General features: G+C 41.6%; 2 protein-coding genes across 2 annotated transcripts; one reads left to right on the plus strand and one right to left on the minus strand.

Annotated features, from left to right (window-relative positions):
- Positions 1 to 4,186: 4,186 nt before the first annotated feature.
- Positions 4,187 to 6,046, plus strand: LOC131699579 (PGC-1 and ERR-induced regulator in muscle protein 1-like). Its single transcript, XM_058996634.1, has 2 exons — positions 4,187 to 4,259; positions 5,300 to 6,046. The coding sequence occupies exons 1-2, from the start codon at positions 4,199 to 4,201 to the stop codon at positions 5,623 to 5,625; spliced, it is 387 nt and encodes a 128-aa protein (XP_058852617.1). The 5' UTR covers positions 4,187 to 4,198; the 3' UTR covers positions 5,626 to 6,046.
- Positions 6,047 to 10,234: 4,188 nt separating this feature from the next.
- LOC117964038 (phospholipase A2 inhibitor NAI-like) lies at positions 10,235 to 21,821 on the minus strand. Its single transcript, XM_034906257.2, has 5 exons — positions 21,636 to 21,821; positions 14,665 to 14,787; positions 14,211 to 14,360; positions 12,595 to 12,726; positions 10,235 to 10,830 (listed from the first exon to the last, which is right to left on the minus strand). Exons 1-5 carry the CDS (start codon positions 21,694 to 21,696, stop codon positions 10,631 to 10,633), a joined length of 666 nt encoding a protein of 221 aa, XP_034762148.1. The 5' UTR covers positions 21,697 to 21,821; the 3' UTR covers positions 10,235 to 10,630.
- Between the last annotated feature and the right edge of the window lie 1,740 nt (positions 21,822 to 23,561).

A 23,561-nucleotide genomic window follows, 5' to 3' on the forward strand; every position in this document is an offset into this window, starting at 1 on the left:
ACAATGCAGAATCAATATGGGTCAGAATAATGGACACAAATTCAAAGGGCATAATAATAGGAGCATGCTATAGACCGCCAAATTCAGACGCTGAGCAAAATAATCTGTTGTACAATGACATTCGAAATGCGTGTAGAAAAGGAGAAGCCATACTAATGGGGGATTTCAACTTCCCTTGTATAAAATGGGAAAACCCGATGGGGGGCACGACGGACGAAATTGAAATGGTGGAAATGACAAATGACTGCTTCCTAACGCAATTTGTCAAGGCACCGACTAGAGGGGAGGCATGCCTTGATTTAGTCTTTTCAAATAATGAAGACAGAATAACTAAAACAGAGGTCAGAGAGCCATTGGCAAACTCAGACCACAACATGGTCTCATTTGAAGTATTTTAAAACCCCAAAAGTAATGACTAAAGCTAAGGTTTACAATTTTAGAAAAGCAAACTATGAAGGTATGAAACAGAGACTAACAGAAGTAGGTTGGAGTAAAATAGAGAAAATATCCACAGAAAAAGGATGGCTGTTTTTTAAAAATGTAGTACTAGATGCGCTAAACAATTACATCCCAAAAGTAGACAAATCTAAATCTAAAACAAAATGGCCAAAATGGTTTAATAGATCAATTAAAAGAAATATTCAGTGAAAAAGGCACTTTACAGAGCATTTAAAAGGGACCAAAAAAAAGGTACACGGAAAGAGTACTTGGAACTGTAAACACAAGTCAAAAAGGAAGTTAGAAAGGCCAAGAGAGAGAGAGAAATCAATATTGCTAACGGGGCTAAAACCAATTCCAAAATGTTTTTCCAATATTATAACAGCAAGAGAACATTCAAAGAGGAGGTTAAATGTCTAAGAGACACAAATGGCAAAATCATAGATGAAGAAAAAAAAAGCAAATATATTAAATGATTACTTTTCACAGATTTTTACAAAGGAGGACACGGACAACATGCCTCACATGTCAACCTGTTCCTATCCAATTTTCAATAACTTTAGCATAACAGAGGCAGAAGTGTTAAAGGGACTAGGAGCTCTTAAAATAAACAAATCCCCTGGGCCAGATGAGATCCTCCCAATAGTACTCAAAGAAATGAAAGAAGTTATTTACAAACCGCTAACTAAGATCATGCAACAGTCTCTTGACACAGGGGTTGTACCGACAGGTTAGAAAATAGCAAACGTAATACCGATCCACAAAAAGGGAGACAAAACTGAACCAAGTAACTACAGACCAATAAGCCTGACTTCTATTCTATGTAAACTTATGGAAACTATAATGTGATCCAAAATGGAAAATTACCTATATGGTAACAATATCCTGGGAGACAGTCAGCATAGTTTTAGGAAAGGGAGATCGTGTCTAACTAACCTGCTTGACTTCTTTGAGGATGCAACATTGAAAATAGATAATTGTAAAGCATACGACATAGTTTATTTAGATTTCCAGTAAGCTTTTGACAAAATCCTTCATAAAAGATTAATTCTCAAACTGAACGCAGTAGGGATTCAAGGAAATGCATGCACATGGATTAGGGAGTGGTCAACAGGTAGAAAACAGAAAGTACTGATTAGAGGAGAAACCTCAAAATGGAGTGAGGTAACCAGTGGTGTACCACAGGGATCAGTATTAGGTCCTCTGCTATTCCTAATCTACATTAATGATTTAGATTCTGGTATAGTAAGCAAACTCGTTAAATTTGCAGACGACACAAAAATAGGAGGAATGGCAAACACTGTTGCAGGAGCAAAGGTCATTCAAAATTATCTAGACAGCATTCAGAACTGGGCAGACACATGGTAAATGACATTTAATAGAGAAAAGTGTAAAGTACTGCACGCAGCCAATAAAAATGTGCATTATAAATTTCATATGGGAGATACTGAAATTGAAGAAGGGAACTATGAAAAAGACCTAGGAGTTTATGTTGACTCAGAAATGTCTTCCTCTAGACAATGTGGGGAAGCTGTAAAAAAGGCCAACAAGATGCTCGGATATATTGTGAGAAGTGTTGAATTTAAATCAAGGGAAGTAATGTTAAAACTTTACAATGCATTAGTAAGACCTCACCTAGAATATTGTGTTCAGTTCTGGTCACCTCGTTACAAAAAGGATATTGCTGCTCTAGAAAGAGTGCAAAGAAGAGCCACACCCCTTAGGTGTGGGGCCACCTTGCTCGCCTTGCCCGAAGGCCGGCCCTGCCTATGGAGAACGCTAATGTGCCTTTTAGGGCAGACCAAACCTGTCTGTAAATTTTTACAGAAAAAAGTCTCCTTAAACATGACTAAAACTTTTGTGTACCACGTCAAACTCAAACAAATCACTACATGACCAGTTAATGAGACGATAACAAGCCAGACTGTCGGAATGTTGTCAGTCGTTAGAATTGTAAAAACCTGTGGTATTTTTTTCCTTAAATAGTTGGAATGTGGGGAGGAGTGTTTTGAGTATCGCAAATATTCTTTAAACGTGCCTTAAACGTTCCTTATTAAGACATTTTGGTACACACTTAGAGCCCAGTGTCTCGTGAATTTATTCTAATTGATCCATCTTGTAATATCTTTGTTAATTGTTGTTAATTGATTGACCTTGTATCCATCTGTAATTCATGTGTTTGTAATAATGATCACCTAAAGTGGATGATATTGTCATCGCATATTTTAAGGAACACGTGTTCCGCTGCTATCATTCTTTCTTCTCGGTGCTCTGAAGAAGACTAATTTGGTCGAAACGTGTAAGCAATTTTATGCAATACAGAATCTTGTTTTTAACTAAACGAGGTGGGGTAGGGACTTGATTTAAACGGTTGGGAGGTGTCGTCTAGGCTATTCCTTATGTGGTGCTTTTTCCACTAAGGAGACATTGTATGACTAATATATATACAGTGCCTTGCATAAGTATTCACCCCCCTTGGACTTTTCCACATTTTGTAGTGTTACAACCTGGAATTAAAATGGATTTAATTGGGAATTTTACCATTTGATTTACACAACATACTTAACACTTTGAAGGTGCAAAATATTTTTTATTGTGACACAAAAGTTAATTAAACAAAAAAAAATACATTTGTTGGTTGCATAAGTATTCACCCCCCTGAGTCAATACTTGGTAGAAGCACCTTTGGAAGCAATTACAGTTGTGAGTCTTTTTGGGTAAGCTTTGCACATCTGGATCCTGCAATTTCCCAGTCCCTGCTGATGAAAAGCATCCCCATAACATGATGCTGCCACCACCATGCTTCACCGTGGGGATGGTGTTCTCAGGGTGATGAGCAGTGTTGGCTTTGCGCCACACATAGCGTTTTGCGCTAAGGCCAAAAACTAAGCAGTTTTATGCAATACAGAATCTTGTTTTTAACTAAACGAGGTGGGGTAGGGATTTGATTTAAACGGTCGGGAGGTGCCATCTAGGCTATTCCTTATGTGGTGCTTTTTCCACTAAGGAGACATTGTATGACTATATATATATTAGTGCCTTGCATAAGTATTCACCCCCCTTGGACTTTTCCACATTTTGTAGTGTTACAACCTGGAATTAAAATGGATTTAATTAGGATTTTTTGTCACTGATCTACACAAAATGTCAAAGTGGGGAAAAAAATCTACATATTTTTCAAAATTATTTACAAATAAAAAACTGAAAAGTCTTGATTGCATAAGTATTCAACCCCTTTGCTGTGACACCCCTAAATAAACTCCAATTGCCTTCAGAAGTCACATAATTAGTTGAATGGAGTCCACCTGTGTGCAATTAAAGTGTCACATGATCTCAGATTAAATACACCTGTTTCTGAAAGGCCCCAGAGTTTGTTAGAGAGCATATCTAAACAAACAGCATCATGAAGACCAAGGAGTTATCAAAACAAGTCTGGGATAAAGTTCTGGAGAAGCACCAATCAGGGTTGGCACAACCGTGACTCTGCCTAGAGAAGGCCGTCCACCAAAACTCAGTGACCAGGTAAGGAGGGCATTAGTCAGAGAAGCAACCAAGAGGCCAATGGTAACTCTGAAGGAGCTGGAGAGATCCACAGCTGAGATGGGAGAAACCGTCCATGTCTTTTTTTTTTGTTTAATTAACTTTTGTTTCACAATAAAAAATATTTTGCACCTTCAAAGTGTTAAGTATGTTGTGTAAATCAAATGGTAAAAATCCAGACAGGCTGTAACAGTAGGCTTTGGTGCTGTGGAGTTTCAGAATGCTGAAAATGAGACAAGTGCTCCTGGCATTGTGCACAGTCTGTGCGCTGCTCTCCGCAGGTACGTAACAGGAGATTAAAGTCACTTTGATGCAGAATTAAAACATGTTTTAATCATTATTTTTTGTGATATGATATGGTTTGGTTTTAACTGTTTTTTTGAAAATTAGATCTGACTAGATTTTTAAAAAGTCCTAATTAGGAGATTTTTTTTTTCATTGGCACTAGGACGCTACCGTTGAAAACTTTTTATATAAAAAATTAAAACATTCTCTCTGAACCTGCTGCTGCGCCAAGTAATGTATAGATTGATCAGCAGCGAAAGGACAACTGTTAATACCAACAAAAAATGAGATAGTTCAGCACACACTATATATAAAATTATTTCTTAGCATCAATTATTCATATTTTTTATTACATTTTCCTTTTTGTATATATCACTTTCATGAGTCTCATTTTTCTCTCACGCTGTGTATTTCTTAAACAATAATAGCACTTTGAGAGGAAATGAGTGACTTTAGTTAATATAGAAAAAAAGATAAATTCTTGTTCGTGGTATTTTAAATAGCTTCTACACATTTGATATCCCTTCTTCAGGCACCCTGTGGAGGCAGTTTTCCTTAAGTTGGCTGCAACCTCTCTCTGCAGTGATTTACTATTTCACAATGCACAATTATTATTATTATTATTATTATTATTATTATTATTATTATTATTATTATTATTATTATTATTTATTTCTTAGCAGACGCCCTTATCCAGGGCGACTTACAATTGTAAGCAAATACATTTCAAGTGTTACAGTACAAGTAATACAATAAGAGCAAGATAAATACAATGACTTTGGTTCAAGCAAGTACAAGTGTGACAAAATACAATTCAATAATACAGCAGATAACAGTGACAGTGATAGTTACATCAAGCTATGATTAAATACAAAATACTACAGATTAAACACTTGGCAGATTACAGTACTCTGAAGTACAGGATTAAATGCATTGCTCAACACTTCTGACCACGCACCCCTTGACTGCCTGCAGTTCTGCTCTGAGATCTCGTTTCTCAGGCCGCTGTATTATTATTTCTAATCTAATCCTCTAGCTTCCGCTCTGAACTGCAACTCATGCCGACACAGTGGAACCTCCACAGACACCACCATGACCTGTCCGGCCTCACAGCCCCGTGTGCAGACAGACACCACCATGACCTGCCCGGCCTCACAGCCCCGTGTGCAGACAGACACCACCATGACCTGCCCGGCCTCACAGCCCCGTGTGCAGACAGACACCACCATGACCTACCCGGCCTCACAGACCCGTGTGCAGACAGACACCACCATGACCTGCCCGGCCTCACAGCCCCGCGTGCAGACAGACACCACCATGACCTGGCCTCACAGCCCCGTGTGCAGACAGACACCACCATGACCTGCCCGGCCTCACAGCCCCGTGTGCAGTCACAGCAGTCACAACTAGCAGAGGTAAGATAAGAAGGAAGGAGAGCTGTCTAAAACAGTGCTTCTCAACTCTGATCCTAGGGACCCCCCTGTCTGTGTCTCTGCTGGGTTTTGTAACAACTGAGCTGCTCTCAATGACTTTTTAATTGAAGCCTTATTATTATTATTATTATTTATTTCTTAGCAGACGCCCTTATCCAGGGCGACTTACAATCGCAAGCAAATACAAATACATTCAAGTGTTACAATACAAGTCATACAATAAGAGCAAGAAATACAATAATTTTTTCAAGTGTGACAAACCACAATTCAATAATACAGCAGATAATAGTGAAAGTTACATCAGGATATGATTAAATAGTGATAGTTACATCAGGATATGATTAAGTACAAAATACTACAGGTTAAACACTTGGCAGATTACAGTATTCTGAAGCATAGGATTAAATGTAGTAAAATAGGGGGCAGATAAGAGCAAAATAAAGCATATTTAAATGAAGGGTGATAGTGTCCCAGGATACAACAGAGGAGTTCTACAGGTGCTGTTTGAAGAGGTGAGTCTTAAGGAGGCGCCGGAATGTGGTCAGGGACTGGGCAGTCCTGACATCTGTAGGCCTGACATCCTTAATGTAACCCTGCTGATTACAGAGCAGTACAGGACTGTGTGTGTTGTGTAGATCAATTAATATATATATATACACATTTAATAACAGCAAAACAGACCTGTTCACAACCTGATCACTGTTAATTCCATGAGAATTAAAAGACAAAGTACCGAAGTACTGTAAAACAAGAATTTTACGAGCAAGACACTTTTGCTAATTTTGTATTTATTAAAAAAATCTGCAAAATGAATGTGCCCTGGAATGTTATTCATAAAATACACATGGTGCTGTACATTTTTTTTTTAATAAATTTGGAATCGGCAATTATTTTTTACCCCCATTTTCTCCCAATTTGGAATTGTCTTTAAGACCTTGCGCTGCAACTCCTGTATTGACTCGGGAGAGACGAAGACAAACACAAGTGTCCTCCGAAACGCATGCTGTCAAGCCGACCTCCTCTTTCCACACTGCAAGCTGACAGCGACCTGTCGCGTCGGAGGAAGTGCAGTTCCACTGACAACTCTGCCAACCCGCAGTCGCCCGGCCGCCACAGGAGTTGCTGGTGCGCGGTGAGACAAGGATTACCCTGCCGACTTAAGCCCTCCCCACCCGGGCGGCGCTCAGCCAATTATGCACCGCCTCCTGGGAACTCCCGGCCATAGTCGGCGATTATTATTATTATTTGTTTATTTAGCAGACGCCTTTATCCAAGGTGACTTACAGAGACTAGGGTGTGTGAACTATGCATCAGCTGCAGAGTCACTTACAATTACTCACCCGTCTCACCCGAAAGACGGAGCACGAGGAGGTTAAGTGACTTGCTCAGGGTCACACAATGAGTCAGTGGCTGAGGTGGGATTTGAACCAGGGACCTCCTGGTTACAAGCCCTTTTCTTTAACAACTGGACCACACAGCCTCCAGGCGATGGCACAGCCTGGATTGGAACCAGTGATCTCCAGGCTATAGGGCACACCCTGCACTTCTGGTGAAGCGTCTTAGCCGGATGCACCACTCGGGAGCCCCCGTGGTGCTGTATTAGCCGGATGCACCACTCGGGAGCCCCCGTGGTGCTGTCTTAGTCTGATACACCACTCGGGAGCCCCCGTGCTGCTGTCTTAGCCGGATGCACCACTCGAGCCCCCGTGGTGCTGCCTTAGCCGGATGCACCACTCGGGAGCCCCCGTGGTGCTGTCTTAGCTGGATGCATCACTCGGGAGCCCCCGTGGTGCTGTCTTAGCCGGATGCACCACTCGAGCCCCCGTGCTGCTGTCTTAACCGGATGCACCACTCGGGAGCCCCCGTGGTGCTGTCTTAGTCTGTTACACCACTCGGGAGCCCCCGTGGTGCTGCCTTAGCCGGATGCACCACTCGGGAGCCCCCGTGGTGCTGTCTTAGCTGGATGCATCACTCGGGAGCCCCCGTGGTGCTGTCTTAGCCGGATGCACCACTCGAGCCCCCGTGCTGCTGTCTTAACCGGATGCACCACTCGGGAGCCCCCGTGCTGCTGTCTTAGCTGGATGCACCACTCAGGAGCCCCCGTGGTGCTATCTTACCCGGATGCACGACTCGGGAGCCCCCGTGCTGCTGTCTTAGCTGGATGCACCACTCAGGAGCCCCCGTGGTGCTGTCTTACCCGGATGCACGACTCGGGAGCCCCCGTGCTGCTGTCTTAGCTGGATGCACCACTCGAGCCCCCGTGGTGCTGTCTTAGCCGGATGCACCACTCGGGAGCCCCCGTGGTGCTGTCTTAGTCTGATACACCACTCGGGAGCCCCCGTGGTGCTGTCTTAGCTGGATGCACCACTCGGAAGCCCCCGTGCTGCTGTCTTAGCTGGATGCACCACTCGAGCACCCGTGGTGCTGTCTTAGCTGGATGCACCACTCGGAAGCCCCCGTGCTGCTGTCTTACCCGGATGCACCACTCGGGAGCCCCCGTGGTGCTGTCTTAGTCTGTTACACCACTCGGGAGCCCCCGTGGTGCTGCCTTAGCCGGATGCACCACTCGGGAGCCCCCGTGGTGCTGTCTTAGCTGGATGCATCACTCGGGAGCCCCCGTGGTGCTGTCTTAGCCGGATGCACCACTCGAGCCCCCGTGCTGCTGTCTTAACCGGATGCACCACTCGGGAGCCCCCGTGGTGCTGTCTTACCCGGATGCACGACTCGGGAGCCCCCGTGCTGCTGTCTTAGCTGGATGCACCACTCGAGCCCCCGTGGTGCTGTCTTAGCCGGATGCACCACTCGGGAGCCCCCGTGGTGCTGTCTTAGTCTGATACACCACTCGGGAGCCCCCGTGGTGCTGTCTTAGCTGGATGCACCACTCGGAAGCCCCCGTGCTGCTGTCTTAGCTGGATGCACCACTCGAGCACCCGTGGTGCTGTCTTAGCTGGATGCACCACTCGGAAGCCCCCGTGCTGCTGTCTTACCCGGATGCACCACTCGGGAGCCCCCGTGCTGCCGTCTTACCCGGATGCACCACTCGGGAGCCCCCGTGGTGCTGTCTTACCCGGATGCACCACTCGGGAGCCCCCGTGGTGCTGTCTTAGTCTGATACACCACTCGGGAGCCCCCGTGCTGCTGTCTTAGCCGGATGCACCACTCGGGAGCCCCTGTGGTGCTGCACATTTAAAAGAAAAGGAAGCGCAGACATCTGTGCCCTTGCCACAAAAATGTACCTTTAAGCCCATAAGCGAAATTAAGTTGCCGCAAAAAAATCCTGTTTTACAGTATCTGGAGGGATGTCTTTTTGTTTTCACCTGCCCAGATTCGCTTCTCTCTAGTCTTTGTTTCTCAGATTCTTCCACCAAAGCGCTAATTCCCTCAGCACCTGTCCTGGGTGTTACGAAGCTGGGCAGATGAAACACTGCCCCTTGTTTTTCAGCGGGTTTTGCTACAACAACAATCAATATGAAGTAATGCACAAACACTGAATCCTGCAGTGGGCCGGTATCCCTCAACTTTGGAATCAGAAGGACAACTGTGATTGCAAAATGTTGCACCACTGATTTGTGTTACCGAATCATATTTCCTATTACAGCACTTGTACAGCATCTTATCTTTCCGTTTTCCATTCCAGCGTATGTGGACACTACCCCATCTGGTCTGCAGTGTTATAATTGTGTGGGACAGGACTGCACAGACACAAATAAAATAAAGTGTCTTGGCGTTGGAGGACCGTTGTCTGAAGGTTGCAGGTGAGTTAAACTGTAGTTTCTATACTATAGTTTTATCAGGAACTAGCCAAGCCCTTTCTGATTGGTCATAAGTAACACAAAATCAATCACAGCAAATTATTGGCCAAACTGGGGTGGTGGGTGGGTGAGAAATTTAAATTCTGTGCCATTATTGAACTAGAGACCACTTTACATATTCAGCTCTTTGCATATCTCTTCCATTGTAAGTGAAATGGCAAAAAGAAAAACTTTGATCTTTCTTTCTTTCAGCTGAAGCAGGAGGAACGAAATCAGTGATGAAGGGATGCGCTTCCAAAAACGCCTGCGTTTCTCAATCCGTTTATGGGGTAGTCGGAGCAACTTACGGATTCAACCTTATGCTCATAAGGTTGAATCCGATGTAAATTGCTGAATCATTTCTGTTATTTTTTTCTTGTGAGGAATACAAACTGTAAAAATAAATTTGCCATACATTTGTAAATTATTGAGTGATTATTAAGCTTGGTGTTTAAGAATTACCATTCCTCTTATTTGGGACCTAGTCAAGTTTTATACTCAATGTCATAGAAAGTGGCATACGTATAAATTACAAGTGTACATATAAAAAATAAATAAATAAAGTTTTACCTGACCTGGTAATTGACTCATTGGTGCCATCTTGTGGTTTGGAAGAGTATTTGAAGCTACATTAGTTTGCTTTTGTTTCTCTGTTATTTGAACTTTTTGTAGCGTTGTGACAGGACAGTATCAGAGCCAAAACTGCAGTTCACAAATTAAAAGAAAATAAATAATAAAACATAAAGGTGCAATTACACAAGTTTGTTTTATTTGCAAAAAGATTTGTAAGTTAATAAATGCATAGTTATATATGACATTGTACATATGATGTAGCAAATAGCCGTAATTAATATCCACAGAACTGATTTGAATCCCACTGCTCCACAGAAAAAAGTCCCACCTATGATCAGTGCACAGATAAAGATAATCAGATCAACTATAAACTGGTACAATATTACATTGCATACCCATGAAAACAGCCTGAGAAAACTCCAAGATGAATGCTTAATATAGGAAGCAGTATTCAATTTACCCTGTTAGATATCAGTTATGCTTAGAAGTGCTTAATAATAAGTTGCCTCTGATTCATTTATGAAAGCGTTCCCTTTTCCAGGTATGTCAACACTGGACTGTGCTGGATGTTTAGTTAAACACAAACCCCAGAGCTAGGGAAGCAGCTCCAGCTATCATGAACATGTTTATTCCTAGGGGAATAAATCCATTTGCAGAAGCTGCATTACAAGCTACTTGTAAATTACTCAAAAATGGCCAGGCCGTCACCAAAGAGTCTTTATCACACGCAGCTTTGGTGGCACATCCCTTCAGTGTTACTGTAGGAATACCTGAAAGAATACAAAAGCACTGCATTATTGACCGACAAAAAACTTTTATCAATTCCAATGAGCAATGGCAAGCCACAAGCATGAAGTGATTCACACGGCAGCACCCACAAATTCACCAGTGATGTTTATTGTACAAAAACATCCAAAGAATCTCAACATTACTATGAATCCTAGAACCTAAAGCGGAGGCTGTGTGGTCCAGTGGTTAAAGAGAAGGGCTAATAACCAGGAGGTCCCCAGTTCAAATCAGCCACCAACTCATTGTGTGACCCTGAGCAAGTCACTTAACCTTCTTGTGCTCCATCTTTCGGGTGAGACGTAGTTGTAAGTGACTCTGCAGCTGATGCATAGTTCACACACCCTAGTCTCTGTAAGTCGCCTTGGATAAAGGTGTCTGCTAAAATAAACACATTATAAAGCAGGCCGGGGTTGTTGTGAGCTAATGGTGAAGACACAAGTCTTTATCCACTTGTGGGTCGATTTAATCAGTTATACAGGAAAGCACAGTGTTGTTTGTAATGACACACAACAAAAACACATCATTGTATTTCAGCAAATGCATCTTGAATGAAGATTAAATGAGTTTTGTAGTTCAGCCAAAGCATCTTTATAGAAGCAAGTTTCTGTCTTACCTCTTTCTGTCTATAAGACAGAAGGTTTTTCATGGTAAAGTACAGCATTTGTGAAAGCACGACAAAGAACAGGCAAGCACTGGAAAGCACAGAGGTAAAAACATCAAAATTGTAGCGATTTGGTGTAAATATGTAGCCTATCGGGAAAAGCATGGGAAAAACTGCTAAAGTACTGATCCGGTTTACTGTGGTGAACATTCATAAGGGTGTGTGACGGAGATCGAATGATTCTTGGTGTTAGATCTCCCTCCCGACCTGTGAGGGCACTGTATAAAAGGAACAGACTACCCTTAACTAAATGGCATGACAATTTATTCCTTAGGGTAGGTGGAAGTTGGTCATTTAGGAAGGGGGCGGAGCTACGGTATCCAAACTCAATGACTCAGACGGGAAACAGCGTGCCATCCGAGGATTGGAGGATTGGATGCACTCGTTAACCTAGGGGTCATGAGCGAGGGTATAAATAGGGGTCGTAGTGTAAGTGATCTGTTCCTTGGTAAATGGTTAATGTTTCAAACCTACAAGGAGTCTGTGCTGCAGTATCGTGAACCGTGAGTTTTGTCTTGTGTTTGTTAACTATTGCCTGTTTTTTAAAAGACTACCAGTAGCACGATCCGGAGCTGTAGCGAAAGCCAGCATAAACCCAGACATCACTTTCACCCCTGCATTTCACGGAGAACTGTAATATACCACTTGCACTTATTCACTATCACTAGGAAATGTGTTTGTGTTTTATGTTTAGTGTTGGTGTGTAAAACTGGACTTTTGGTTACGGGTCAAACCCGGGGAATTACAAATACCGAGTGATACATGCCGCTGTTTCACTCTATCATTATTATTTACAGGTGTTCGCCATAAGGCTCTGGACATTGTTTAATAAATCAATAATCACCCTTGCACCTGGAAATCATTGTCTGTTTTGTATCCGCTCTGCACTGCACACACTTGTATTCACTCACCACTTTGCCACAGGGTGACATTTATTTTTGATTGCGTTTGACGAGCAGCTAGTGAACTCCAGTCAAAAATGCTTCAGGGGAAATAAAGGAAAACCAGTGTTTTAAGTCATAACAATAAGAAGTTGGGCTCATTTTAATGAGGTACTGTAATACAGAATGGAAAGATGGATTACCTGGTGCAGCCCCAGTCAATGTGATGCATTGATCTTGTGTTCCAAGACAGTTAACCAAGTCTGTCCCGCAGCTACCAGTACCGACACATGAAGGACACTGCTTCCCATTCGAGGAATCCCCAGTGAGAGCAACTAGAAAAACAACACAGGACATTTCAGGAATGAAAGAGGCCAGATTTAAAATCACTTTCCTTATCCTTTTCTCTTAAAGGAGTGCTAATCCTTCCTTTTTTGTGCATCAAATCCTAAGATATATTGTGTGATTTTTTGGAAACATTGAATCCTACAATATATTGTTTGTTTTTTTTGTTTTTGCAAGAATTGTGTTTCTCCCCAATTTAATGTGTCCAAAGATATTTTTCTCCTCATTGTGGTGATTCCACACACAACTGCGGATCAGTAGGAATCCTCTTATCTCATGACCAAGCCAGCTTCCTCTTTTACACCAAAGGTGTTTTCCACCCAGGAACTCGAGAAGGGATGTGAGCAGGGCTGCCAGCCTCTGGAGGACCGAGCCCAAACCCACAGGCATCTGCCCCGCCTGGCCAGCAGGGGTCACTGCAGAGCGATGAGAAGCAGTCCCTACGGCTTTCCCACGTTTAAAATGTGTGCCCTTATGTGTGTGACGGTATTAATACACAATAGATCTGATTTGTGGAATTACAGCAGATCCTGCTTGCTAGCAATCCTGATATAAACTTTTAGTTATTATCAAAGTTTTTGTTGGAACCAATTCCATCCCATAGACTTTAATGCAAATGGATTTCGGATATTGACAACGGCATGCCGCTTTATGACAACTTTTTGCAAAGTTTCCATGGTTACAGAATGAGCGGGAATGCACAACGGGCATGCATTTCAGCCTCCCTGTATACGTCACAACGTACTGAACTCATCCGTGTATTATTACAATTGCAGGTAAAATTTAATAGATTTAATAGATGCTCTGTACATTTATATCTGATTGTCTTGTGTGTAATGTGGCTTCCAAACGTGTTAGACCTGTCTAACCGATAAGTTCACTGAAAGAACAGTTGCAGGCAGTGGACACTTTTCACATGATATGCCAGAATCGTGGCTTTGAAAACGGCAATGAAGCTGCTCAGAAAATTGAGAGGGATTTACAGCTGGAGGTGGCGAATCGTAAAAATTGGACAGCTATTTTTAAAATTGTGCTTGGTTATTAAATGTAAGGTTTCAACAGTTTTCTTTTCTCTAAGGACATTGGCAGTTGGCTACAGTACGTTTTTGCAGAGTACAGTAGCTTACTGATATTACTATAGGCTACTTTTTTAACACTTATAGTTTACAATGGTTTATTCTTGTATTTTGTGTAATAATGAACAGAAACATAACGTCTATGTCAGTGCTCATAAAACGCGTATTCAGTGATGTGCTTTCTAAAAGTATGGTGTATAACGTTCATACAAATAAACTTGAAATTCACCTGAAACTGTGGCGTTTCGCTTATTAACAACTTTGGTTATTAACAACTTTTGGGTGGGAACCAAGGGGTTGATAATAAGCGGCATCTCCTGTATTTAATTAGCTGTATATTCTGTAACTGCTTACTAACTTTAAACAAGATACAAAAAAAGTAAGTTTTGTACATTTACCATTATAGACGCCGGTGTTGCACTGATTCGTGTCACAGCACTCAACACGGGACTCCACTCTGAGTTGATTGGTGAACTTTGCACTCAGTAGCTGACCGCAGGTTTGAAGCTTGGGACCGCATTTCTTAACAAAGCCGTTTTGCGTAAAACCTGTAAACAAGTGTTAATATGCTGTATGTTTTTTCTCATAAAATGTGTGTATTTATTTACATGCACAGTAAATAAAAAGAAAACAAAGTAAAAAATTATACTGTATTAAGTACTGTAGTGAATTTTGAAATAACTTTATATATATATATATAAAGATTTTTTACATGTGCTCACATGCAAAAAGGAAACGACTTTTGACCCTGTGACTTACTGCAAACCATTAAATTATAATGGATTGTAAGATTTGCAGCACTATAAAATAAAATGCATACCAGTAAAACAATTATTTATTCTTTAATCTTACCATACTGCTGAAAGCCAACACTTGTCGATGAAAATGTTAAACACGTCTCGGAGTTGCTGCACGTTTGTGATGTAGCAGAACACGAAGTACCCCCGTCACATTTCAGGCAGTCCAGAGAATTAACTGAAACACAAAACAAACAGCTTTTATTTGTCCAGTGTTAAATGTCGCCCAACTGTGACAGTTCCAGTAAGTGTCATAAATATAATCAAGGCAGGACCAGTAGCAGCTTATTTGTAAATGGTTTACAGCTGTGCCAAGTGCAAGGTCCAGGATAGTATAATAATATGACTACATGGGTTTAGCTGACCTTTAATAGCATTTGATAATCAAATTTGAGTATTGGGATGCATAATCAATTAATTTAAGAACATAAAGTTTACAAACGAGAGGAGGCCATTCAGCCCATCTTGCTCGTTTGGTTGTTAGTAGCTTATTGATTCCAGAATCTCATCAAGCAGCTTCTTGAAGGATCCCAGGGTGTCAGCTTCAACAACATTACTGGGAAGTCCACTCCGTCGTCAACTGCCCCCGCCCTGGAGAGGAGGAGTAGGGACGACGACCGAAGGGCAGCTGGGGATCATACCTCAGTGCACTTGAGGCCGTGAACTGGTACACTGCCTGTGGGGAGTGGGGCCACTTCGTGGTCAACTGCCCCATTCTCCAGGAAGAGAAGGAGAAGCACCGGTTCCCTGCAACAGGAGGAGACTACACGCTGTCCCCACCTCCACCGCTTCCACCAGCAGGAGCAGAGCAGCGGGAACTGCCTCTGTCTCCGCCACTGCTAGGAGCAGAGCAGCAGGAGCTGCCTCTGTCTCCACCACCACCAGGAGCAGAGCAGCAGGAGCTGCCTCTGTCTCCACCACCACCAGTAGCGGAGCAGCAGGAGCTGCTTCTGTCTACACCACCACCAGGAGCGGAGCAGCAGGAGCTGCTTCTGTCTCCACCACCACCAGGAGCAGAGCAGCAGGAGCTGCCTCTCTCTCCACCACCACTAGGGGCAGAGCAGCAGGAGTTGCCTCTGTCTCCACCACCGCGAGGGGCAGAGCAGCAGGAGCTGCCTCTGTCTCCACCACCACCAGGAGCAGAGCAGCAGGAGCTGCCTCTGTCTCCACCACCACCAGTAGCGGAGCAGCAGGAGCTGCTTCTGTCTACACCACCACCAGGAGCGGAGCAGCAGGAGCTGCTTCTGTCTCCACCACCACCAGGAGCAGAGCAGCAGGAGCCGCCTGTCACCACCACCGCTAGGGGCAGAGCAGCAGGAGCTGCCTCTGCCTCCGCCACCTCCACCAGCAGAGGGTGAATACCTGCTGGTTCCGTCTCAACCGCTGTGGGAGAACAGCTTGCCACTCCCAGCTCCACCAGCAGAGGGTGAATACCTGCTGGTTTCGTCTCCACCGCCGTGGGAGGACTGCTTGCCCCTCCCACCTCCACCAGCAGAGGGTGAATACCTGCTGGTTCCATCTCCACCTCCACCAGCAGAGGGTGAATACCTGCTGGTTCCACCTCCACCGTCATGGGAAGGACTGCTCCTGCTCTGCCTCGCACCACCCAAGGATGCCTGCCTCGCACCGCCCGGGGCTGCCTGTGGCTCCGCATCGCCGGGGGCTGCCTGTGGCTCCGCATCGTGTGGCCAGAGCCCCACGGAGGGGAGCTGCCAGCCATGAAGAAGGGGGGGAGGTCTGGAGACCACCCCCAAAATTTCCTTGGCCAGAGGAGCCGGCCTGTACGCAGTCCACCGGGACGCTACGGCTGTTTGGGTGGGAGGAGGACATCCCACCGTGGCCGCCACATTTGGCCGCATATTTGTTATTGTTTTGTATTTATATTTTAAAAACCTCATGAGGATGCGTGGCTGATCAGCTACTGATTATTTAACTAGCTGACAGTCACGCATCCTTACTAAACTCGTGCAGACTGTGGCCGAGGGGTAATAAGATAATTAACAGCTAGTTAACCCCTCGGCCAGAATATAAAAGCCTCCAGCTGTCTGCGCTAAGGGGGAGAGTGTACAGAGGAGAGTACAGGAGAGTGAGCAAGGAGAGCGAAAAACGAGAGTGGAAAACAATTGCTATATTTTAGATACTTGTTTCTGTTTATTTGTTTGGCCATCGCGCCTTTTTGTTTGGTGTTTGTTTTGTTTTGTTTAAACCTTTTGTTTATTTATTATTTAATAAAAGCACTGAACGCCGTAGCATTCAGTATCACCCACCACCATTCCTTCTTTTGGTTCCTGTTTCTGGTCCGTGACGTCACCACTCACATGCCACTCAACAGCACTCGGTCACAAGGCGCAAAACAATTACATCCCAAAAGTAGAGAAATCTGAATCTAAAACAAAATGGTTTAATAGATCAATTAAAAAAAATATTCAGCGAAAAAAGGGACTTTACAGAGCATTTAAAAGGGACCAAAAACAAAGAAAGAGTACTTGGAACTGCAAACGCAAGTCAAAAAGGTAGTTAGAAAGGCCAAGAGAGAGAGCTAGAAATGAACATTGCTAAGGGTGCTAAAACCAATTCCAAAAAGGGTTTTCCAATATTATAACAGCAAGAGAACATTCAAAGAGGAGGTTAAATGTCTAAGACACAAATGGCAAAATCATAGATGAAGAATAAAAAATAGCAAATATATTAAATGATTACTTTTCACAGGTTTTTACAAAGGAGGACACGGACAACATGCCCCACATGTCGACCTGTTCCTATCCAGTTTTAAATAATTTTTGCATAACAGGCAGAAGTGTTAAAGGGACTAGGAGCTCTTAAACAAATCCCCTGGCCCAGATGAGATCATCCCAATAGTACTCAAAGAAATGAAAGAAGTTATTTACAAATCGCTAACCAAGATCATGCAACAGTCTCTTGACACGGGTTGTACCAACAGACTGGAGAATTGTAAAATTGCAAATTGTAATACCGATTCACAAAAAGGGAAACAAACCCGAACCAGGTAACTACAGACCAATAAGCTTGACTTCTATTATATGTAAACTTATGGAAACTATAAGAAGATCCAAAATGGAAAATTACCTATATGGTAACAGTATCCTGGGAGACAGTCAGCATGGTTTTAGGAAAGGGAGATCATGTCTAACTAACTTGCTTGATTTTTTTGAGGATGCAACATCGACAATGGATAATTGCAAAGCATATGACATGGTTTATTTAAATCTCCAGAAAGCTTTTGACAAAATCCCGCATAAAAGATTAATTCTCAAACTGAACGCAGTAGGGATTCAAGGAAATGCATGCACATGAATTAGGGAGTGGTTAACATGTAGAAAGCAGAGAGTACTGATTAGAGGAGAAACCTCAAAATGGAGCGAGGTAACCAGTGGTGTACCACAGGGATCAGTATTAGGTCCTCAGCTATTCCTAATCTACATTAATGATTTAGATTCTGGTATAGTAAGCAAACTTGTTAAATTTGCAGATGACACAGAAATAGGAGGAGTGGCAAACACTGATGCAGCAGCATCTATAAAGCATTCAGAACTGGGCAGACACATGTCATATTACATTTAATGGAGGAAAGTGTAAGGTACTGCATGCAGGCAATAAAAATGTGTATTATAAATACCATATGGGAGATAAGGAAATTTAAGAAGGAATCTATTAAAAAGACCTAGGAGTTTATGTTGACTCAGAAATGTCTTCATCTAGACAGTGTGGGGAAACTATAAAAAAGGTCAACAAGATGCTCGGATATATAGTGATAAGTGTTGAATTTAAATCAAGGGAAGTAATGTTAAAACTTTACAAGGCATTAGTAAGACCTCACCTAGAATATTGTGTTCAGTTCTAGTCACCTTGTTACAAAAAGGATATTGCTGCTCTAGAAAGAGTGCAAAGAAGAGCGACCAGAATTATCCCTGGTTTAAAAGGCATGTCGTATGCAGACAGGCAAAAAGAATTGAATCTGTTCAGTCTTGGAACAAAGACTACTATGCGGTGATCTGATTCAACATTCAAAATTCTAAAAGGTATTGACAATGTCGACCCAGGGGACTTTTTCGACCTGAAAAAATTAACAAGGACCAGGGGTCACAAGTGGAGATTAGATAAAGGGGCATTCAGAACACAAAATAGGAGGCACTTTTTTACACAGAATTGTGGGAATCTGGAACCATCTCCCCAGTAATGTTGTTGAAGCTGACACCCTGGGATCCTTCAAGAAGCTGCTTGATGAGATTTATTTACTATTGTTACCATCTGTGATCTTTTCATTCACCTTTCTTTCTCTGTCTGCCTTTGCATTGATTCTGTGTTTGTGTGTGTGGGGCCCACCGGACACTACACCCATCTCTCCTTTTGTGTTGCTTTTGGCCTTCTGTTTTCCATTTACCAACTTCTCTCTACCACTTGTTCCCTGCAATTATTTGTTTTCCTTCTTATGATTATTTGTATTACTGCTTTCAACCTTTCTTTGTTTTTCTCCTTTCTTTATCTGTTCTCTAATCATTTGTATTTTGTTTTTGTTTATATTTAATTTGTTGATATTATTGTTCACAAAATAAACCAGTTGTTCATGAAATTGACACCTCTGACATCCCTGCTTCTGTCACTCGTGCTGACTTAGTTATAGGAATAGGGCCAGTAGTATCTCCTTAGGGAGGACAGTGCAACTGCTTCTCAGTTGTGCAGAGTGATCATTACAACACTGTGAACAAGTAACTGAACAAACGGCATGATTAGGATTAACACACACTGCAGATAACAACTAGATTTATTTTTAATTACTAAAACTTTTTATTTTATTTATTTTGCTAATACATGTTGAAGCTGACACCCTGGGATCCTTCAAGAAGCTGCTTGATGAGATTCTGGGATCAATAAGCTACCAACAACTAAACAATCAAACTTTCTTATGTTCTTCTTATGTTGCCTGGCCCTGATTGGATACCAGATTCCCCAACCTTCTCAGCATTGACTGGCTGGGCGTTGTCACTGCGCCACTAAACGCGTCTGCTCTGAGTTTTTATTTTGATCAGAATCGTACTTTTGGAGAAGCCACGCCCTACAGGGCAGACACGTTTGACTTTAACCACTACGTCTGCGATTGCACTTGTTTCATCAGAATCGAGCCCGAAAGGGTTTATCGGGCGTGTAATGCACTTGAACTGCTTTCAACAGATTTTAAACACCATAACCTACTGTAACAACGCACCAAGCAGTGACTATATCCACGGTAAAAACTAGTTCAAACCAAAACACCAGCATCACCAAAGAGAACAGTAAAAATAAATTTTTAAAGTTGTTATTGCACAATTTTTGGTTGGGAAACCAAAGGACACATGTGAGGGTGGAATCTGTATCAGACTTCTTTTTCTTTTTTTTATATAAATTTAGTCGTTGCCAATTATTTTTATTATTTTCTCCCAATTTAGAATGGCCAATTATTTTTTTAGCTCAGCTCACCGCTACCACCCCTGCGCTGACTCGGGAGGGCGAAGACGAACACACACTTTTTTTTTCACGCTGTGGACTCACCATGCAGCCACCCAAGAGCTACAGCGTTGGAGGACAACGCAGCTCTCGGGCAGCTTACAGGCAAGCCCGCAGGCGCCCGGCCAGACTACAGGGGTCGCTGGTGCGCGGTGAGCCGAGGACACCCTGGCCGACCTAACCCTCCCTTCCCCTGGGCGACGCTCGTCCAATTGTGCGCCGCCCCCTGGGGGCTCCTGTCCACGGTTGGCTGTGGAATAACCTGGACTCGAACTCGCGATGTCCAGATTATAGAGCGCATCCTGCACTCCACATGGAGCGCCTTTACTAGATGCGCCACTCGGGAACCCCCTATTTTTCTTTTATATATCATTATTTCTTTTATATATCATTATATGTTAATGTTTTAATCATTTAATAACTGTGCATCAACTTATTTATATTTTGAATTGTTTTTTATTCTATCATCTTACTATAGTTTGTAGCAAATGCATCAACAATTGGAATCTGTAGAATTTATTCAAAACAAGATGAAGAAACAACCTAGCATAAAAAAGTTTTGTGCACTTAAAAACAACAATAATAACACATTTTATCTAAATATAACTTTGTTTTTTCTTAACATTGTTTTTAAATGATCACATTTTTTTAAATGCATTTAACCCTTTCAAGGCCGAGCCCGGAACACTTACCTCAGAGCCGAGCCCAAATATTCCAGGCCGCTGTTTCACAGAGCTGCCTGGTTTATTTATCAATTGCATCATTTAAAATGACACTCAAATGTGATCTGTGTGTACTGATAGGCTTAAAAAAGTCATGTGGACTGAAGGGAAAGCTTGATGAACTTTGAACCTTGATGAGATCGTAGTTAGGAGTGAAAGCAGAAACAGCTCATTTTGTGAGGAGTAAGAGATCGGACAAGATAGACGTGCAGGCTGCAATGGAGTTTGTTTTTGAGACTGGGAGTGATTTTAATCACTCCAGGCAGGGAGGATCTATTACTATTTTATGTATTTATTTACAATGTTGTATGTGTGTGTTTTTTTTTATTAAATATCTATTTTTTATTTATGTATTTACGGTTTGATTTATTGTGTTTATTTACTTATTTTACCTCAAGAGGTCAAAGTTAATTCTGTTTCTGGTCTTCATGACAAAGTGAATACATCAATAGTTCTAATAGTAGGAGGATAACGTGTTGTGGGGAAACTTTTTAAGAACCTTTTTTTAAACTTTTTTCTGCCAGCTTTGTACCTTTTTTACATTTTGCCATGTTTTGTATTCTGTAAACAGTTTGAAAATAATATTCTTCACGTTCTAAGCTTTTAAATGATACCTGGTTTTATGGTGATTTAATCAAATGTGAATGACTTATGACCCTTAAACACAAGTGTGTGCATTTTCTTTAAAAATTAAAAACAACAACAAACAACCTGGCTCAGGATTCCAGCATAGCATTCTAAACCCATCTTTGAAAGGGTTAAAAAAAAAAAATCTGTGTCATAGTGACTAATTTTCTCTTACCTGCGGAGAGCAGCGCACAGACTGTGCACAATGCCAGGAGCACTTGTCTCTTTTTCAGCATTCTGAAACGCCACAGCACTTGTACACCAAAGCCTACTGTTACAGCCTGTCTCTCTGGAACTGGAGTTCTCTGGTGTTGGAACTGCAGAGTCGCTTCTTAAAGTCACGCCACCCTTGAGTGTTGGAGTCTCCTGCACGCATTTGGCTGGGTTTATATAGTCTTGTACAGGGGGGTGGGTGTGGTGCACTTTCCAACTTCTAACTGCTTTCTTGACCAATTATGACAGCTTTTTCCAAACCATTTTTTATGGTTTGTTCCATCTACATGTTTACTTAGTTTTTTGCAATTTGGAATTTTACAAAGTGAAAAAGTAGCGAATGGGAATCGGTTAATCAAACACCTGTACACCTTGTGCTGCTCATTAATCAACAAGTTTACTGCAATGTGTTTACTTTTCTTTCTACACAGCTTTAGAAAAGCTTTTGCCTGAAACATCTGGAATATATATATATATATATATATATATATATATATATATATAATTTTAAACTTTGTGTACATCAGTTTTAATTATTTGATTATATCAACCTTTATTTTTGTACACTGTAGTTCAACATCTTCTGAAAAAACTATATACTGCTTACTCCAATTATTCGTATGGGTTTATATCTCTATAACCCTTTTCTTTTATATACAGTATATGGTGATTATAAATGAATTATCACTCATGATCTCTTGCACTCTGTCACACTGTATTTTTTAAAACAATCATAGCACTTTTGAGAGGACATAAAAGTTGATTTACTTAATTATTATTTGTCGTAGTTGCTTACAATTTTTTTGTTTGTTTTAAGTACAGTAATATATTGTAAGTACACACTTCTGCCAAAATAGGCTAGTATAATTATACTAATAGTACATGCTATTTTAGCACAAGTATACTTGAAGTATGAACGGGTATTATTTGAGATGTTACATTTTAAATAAAATGTTGGCTCCATTCCAATAACTGTCTCACATATTTCCTTTGTTCTCATGCTGCAAATTAACATTTTTCTATGTCAGGGAGGTGGGGCTTGAGTTTGGTGTGCTTGAGTTTCATTTTCCAATAACGAAACTTACTTTAAAAATAAGAGGAAATCACAAGGTAATTTAAAACCAGTCACACAAGGTTAAGTTTGAAGCATTAAGGTACGACAGGGGGTGGGTTAGCATGAGATAACCACACTTAGGGCGTTATAAGGCCCGAAGCGGTTATCTCATGTTAACCCACCCCCTGGAGTGCCTTAATGATATTATAAATCAAATTTAAAATTACTATATTTACTTTTTAAATTAACACAGCAAATAAAACATATATTCAATAACAGTAAAAAAAATAGTTCCAATGTAATGTAAACACCATTTGTTTAAACATGTTTATTTTATATATACAGTGTGTGTGTATATATATATATATATATATATATATATATATATATATATATATATATATATATATATATATATATATAATTAACATATGTTTAATTGTAAATATAGCATGTATTTATTAAAATGTTAAGTACATTTCTGTATATCAATTACATGAACATATTATAGTAATTCATTAATGGCCATCTATAACTTTGTAAATTACATAAATAAGCCTAATACGATTGTTTTAGCTTCTCCAGGTCTGCAGGTGTGCTGCTTCGTCTCAGTTTTTAAATTACTGCTACGAATACATTGTTAGCTGTGTTAAATGCAGCATTGTTTGCTAAATTCACTTTTCTGCTGTACAGCGGATCATTCAGAGCGATTGATACGAGCTCGCAGACTGATTAAACTGGAAGTGCTGTACTGCTCTCCATCTGTATTTCTTATGGAAGCATACAATTCTTGAAAGTAAATGAAAGGTAACAGGTTTACTTTTTTCTTGAAGC

This window comes from Acipenser ruthenus, chromosome 23, assembly GCF_902713425.1.
Source record: "Acipenser ruthenus chromosome 23, fAciRut3.2 maternal haplotype, whole genome shotgun sequence".
Lineage (NCBI taxonomy): Eukaryota > Metazoa > Chordata > Actinopteri > Acipenseriformes > Acipenseridae > Acipenser > Acipenser ruthenus.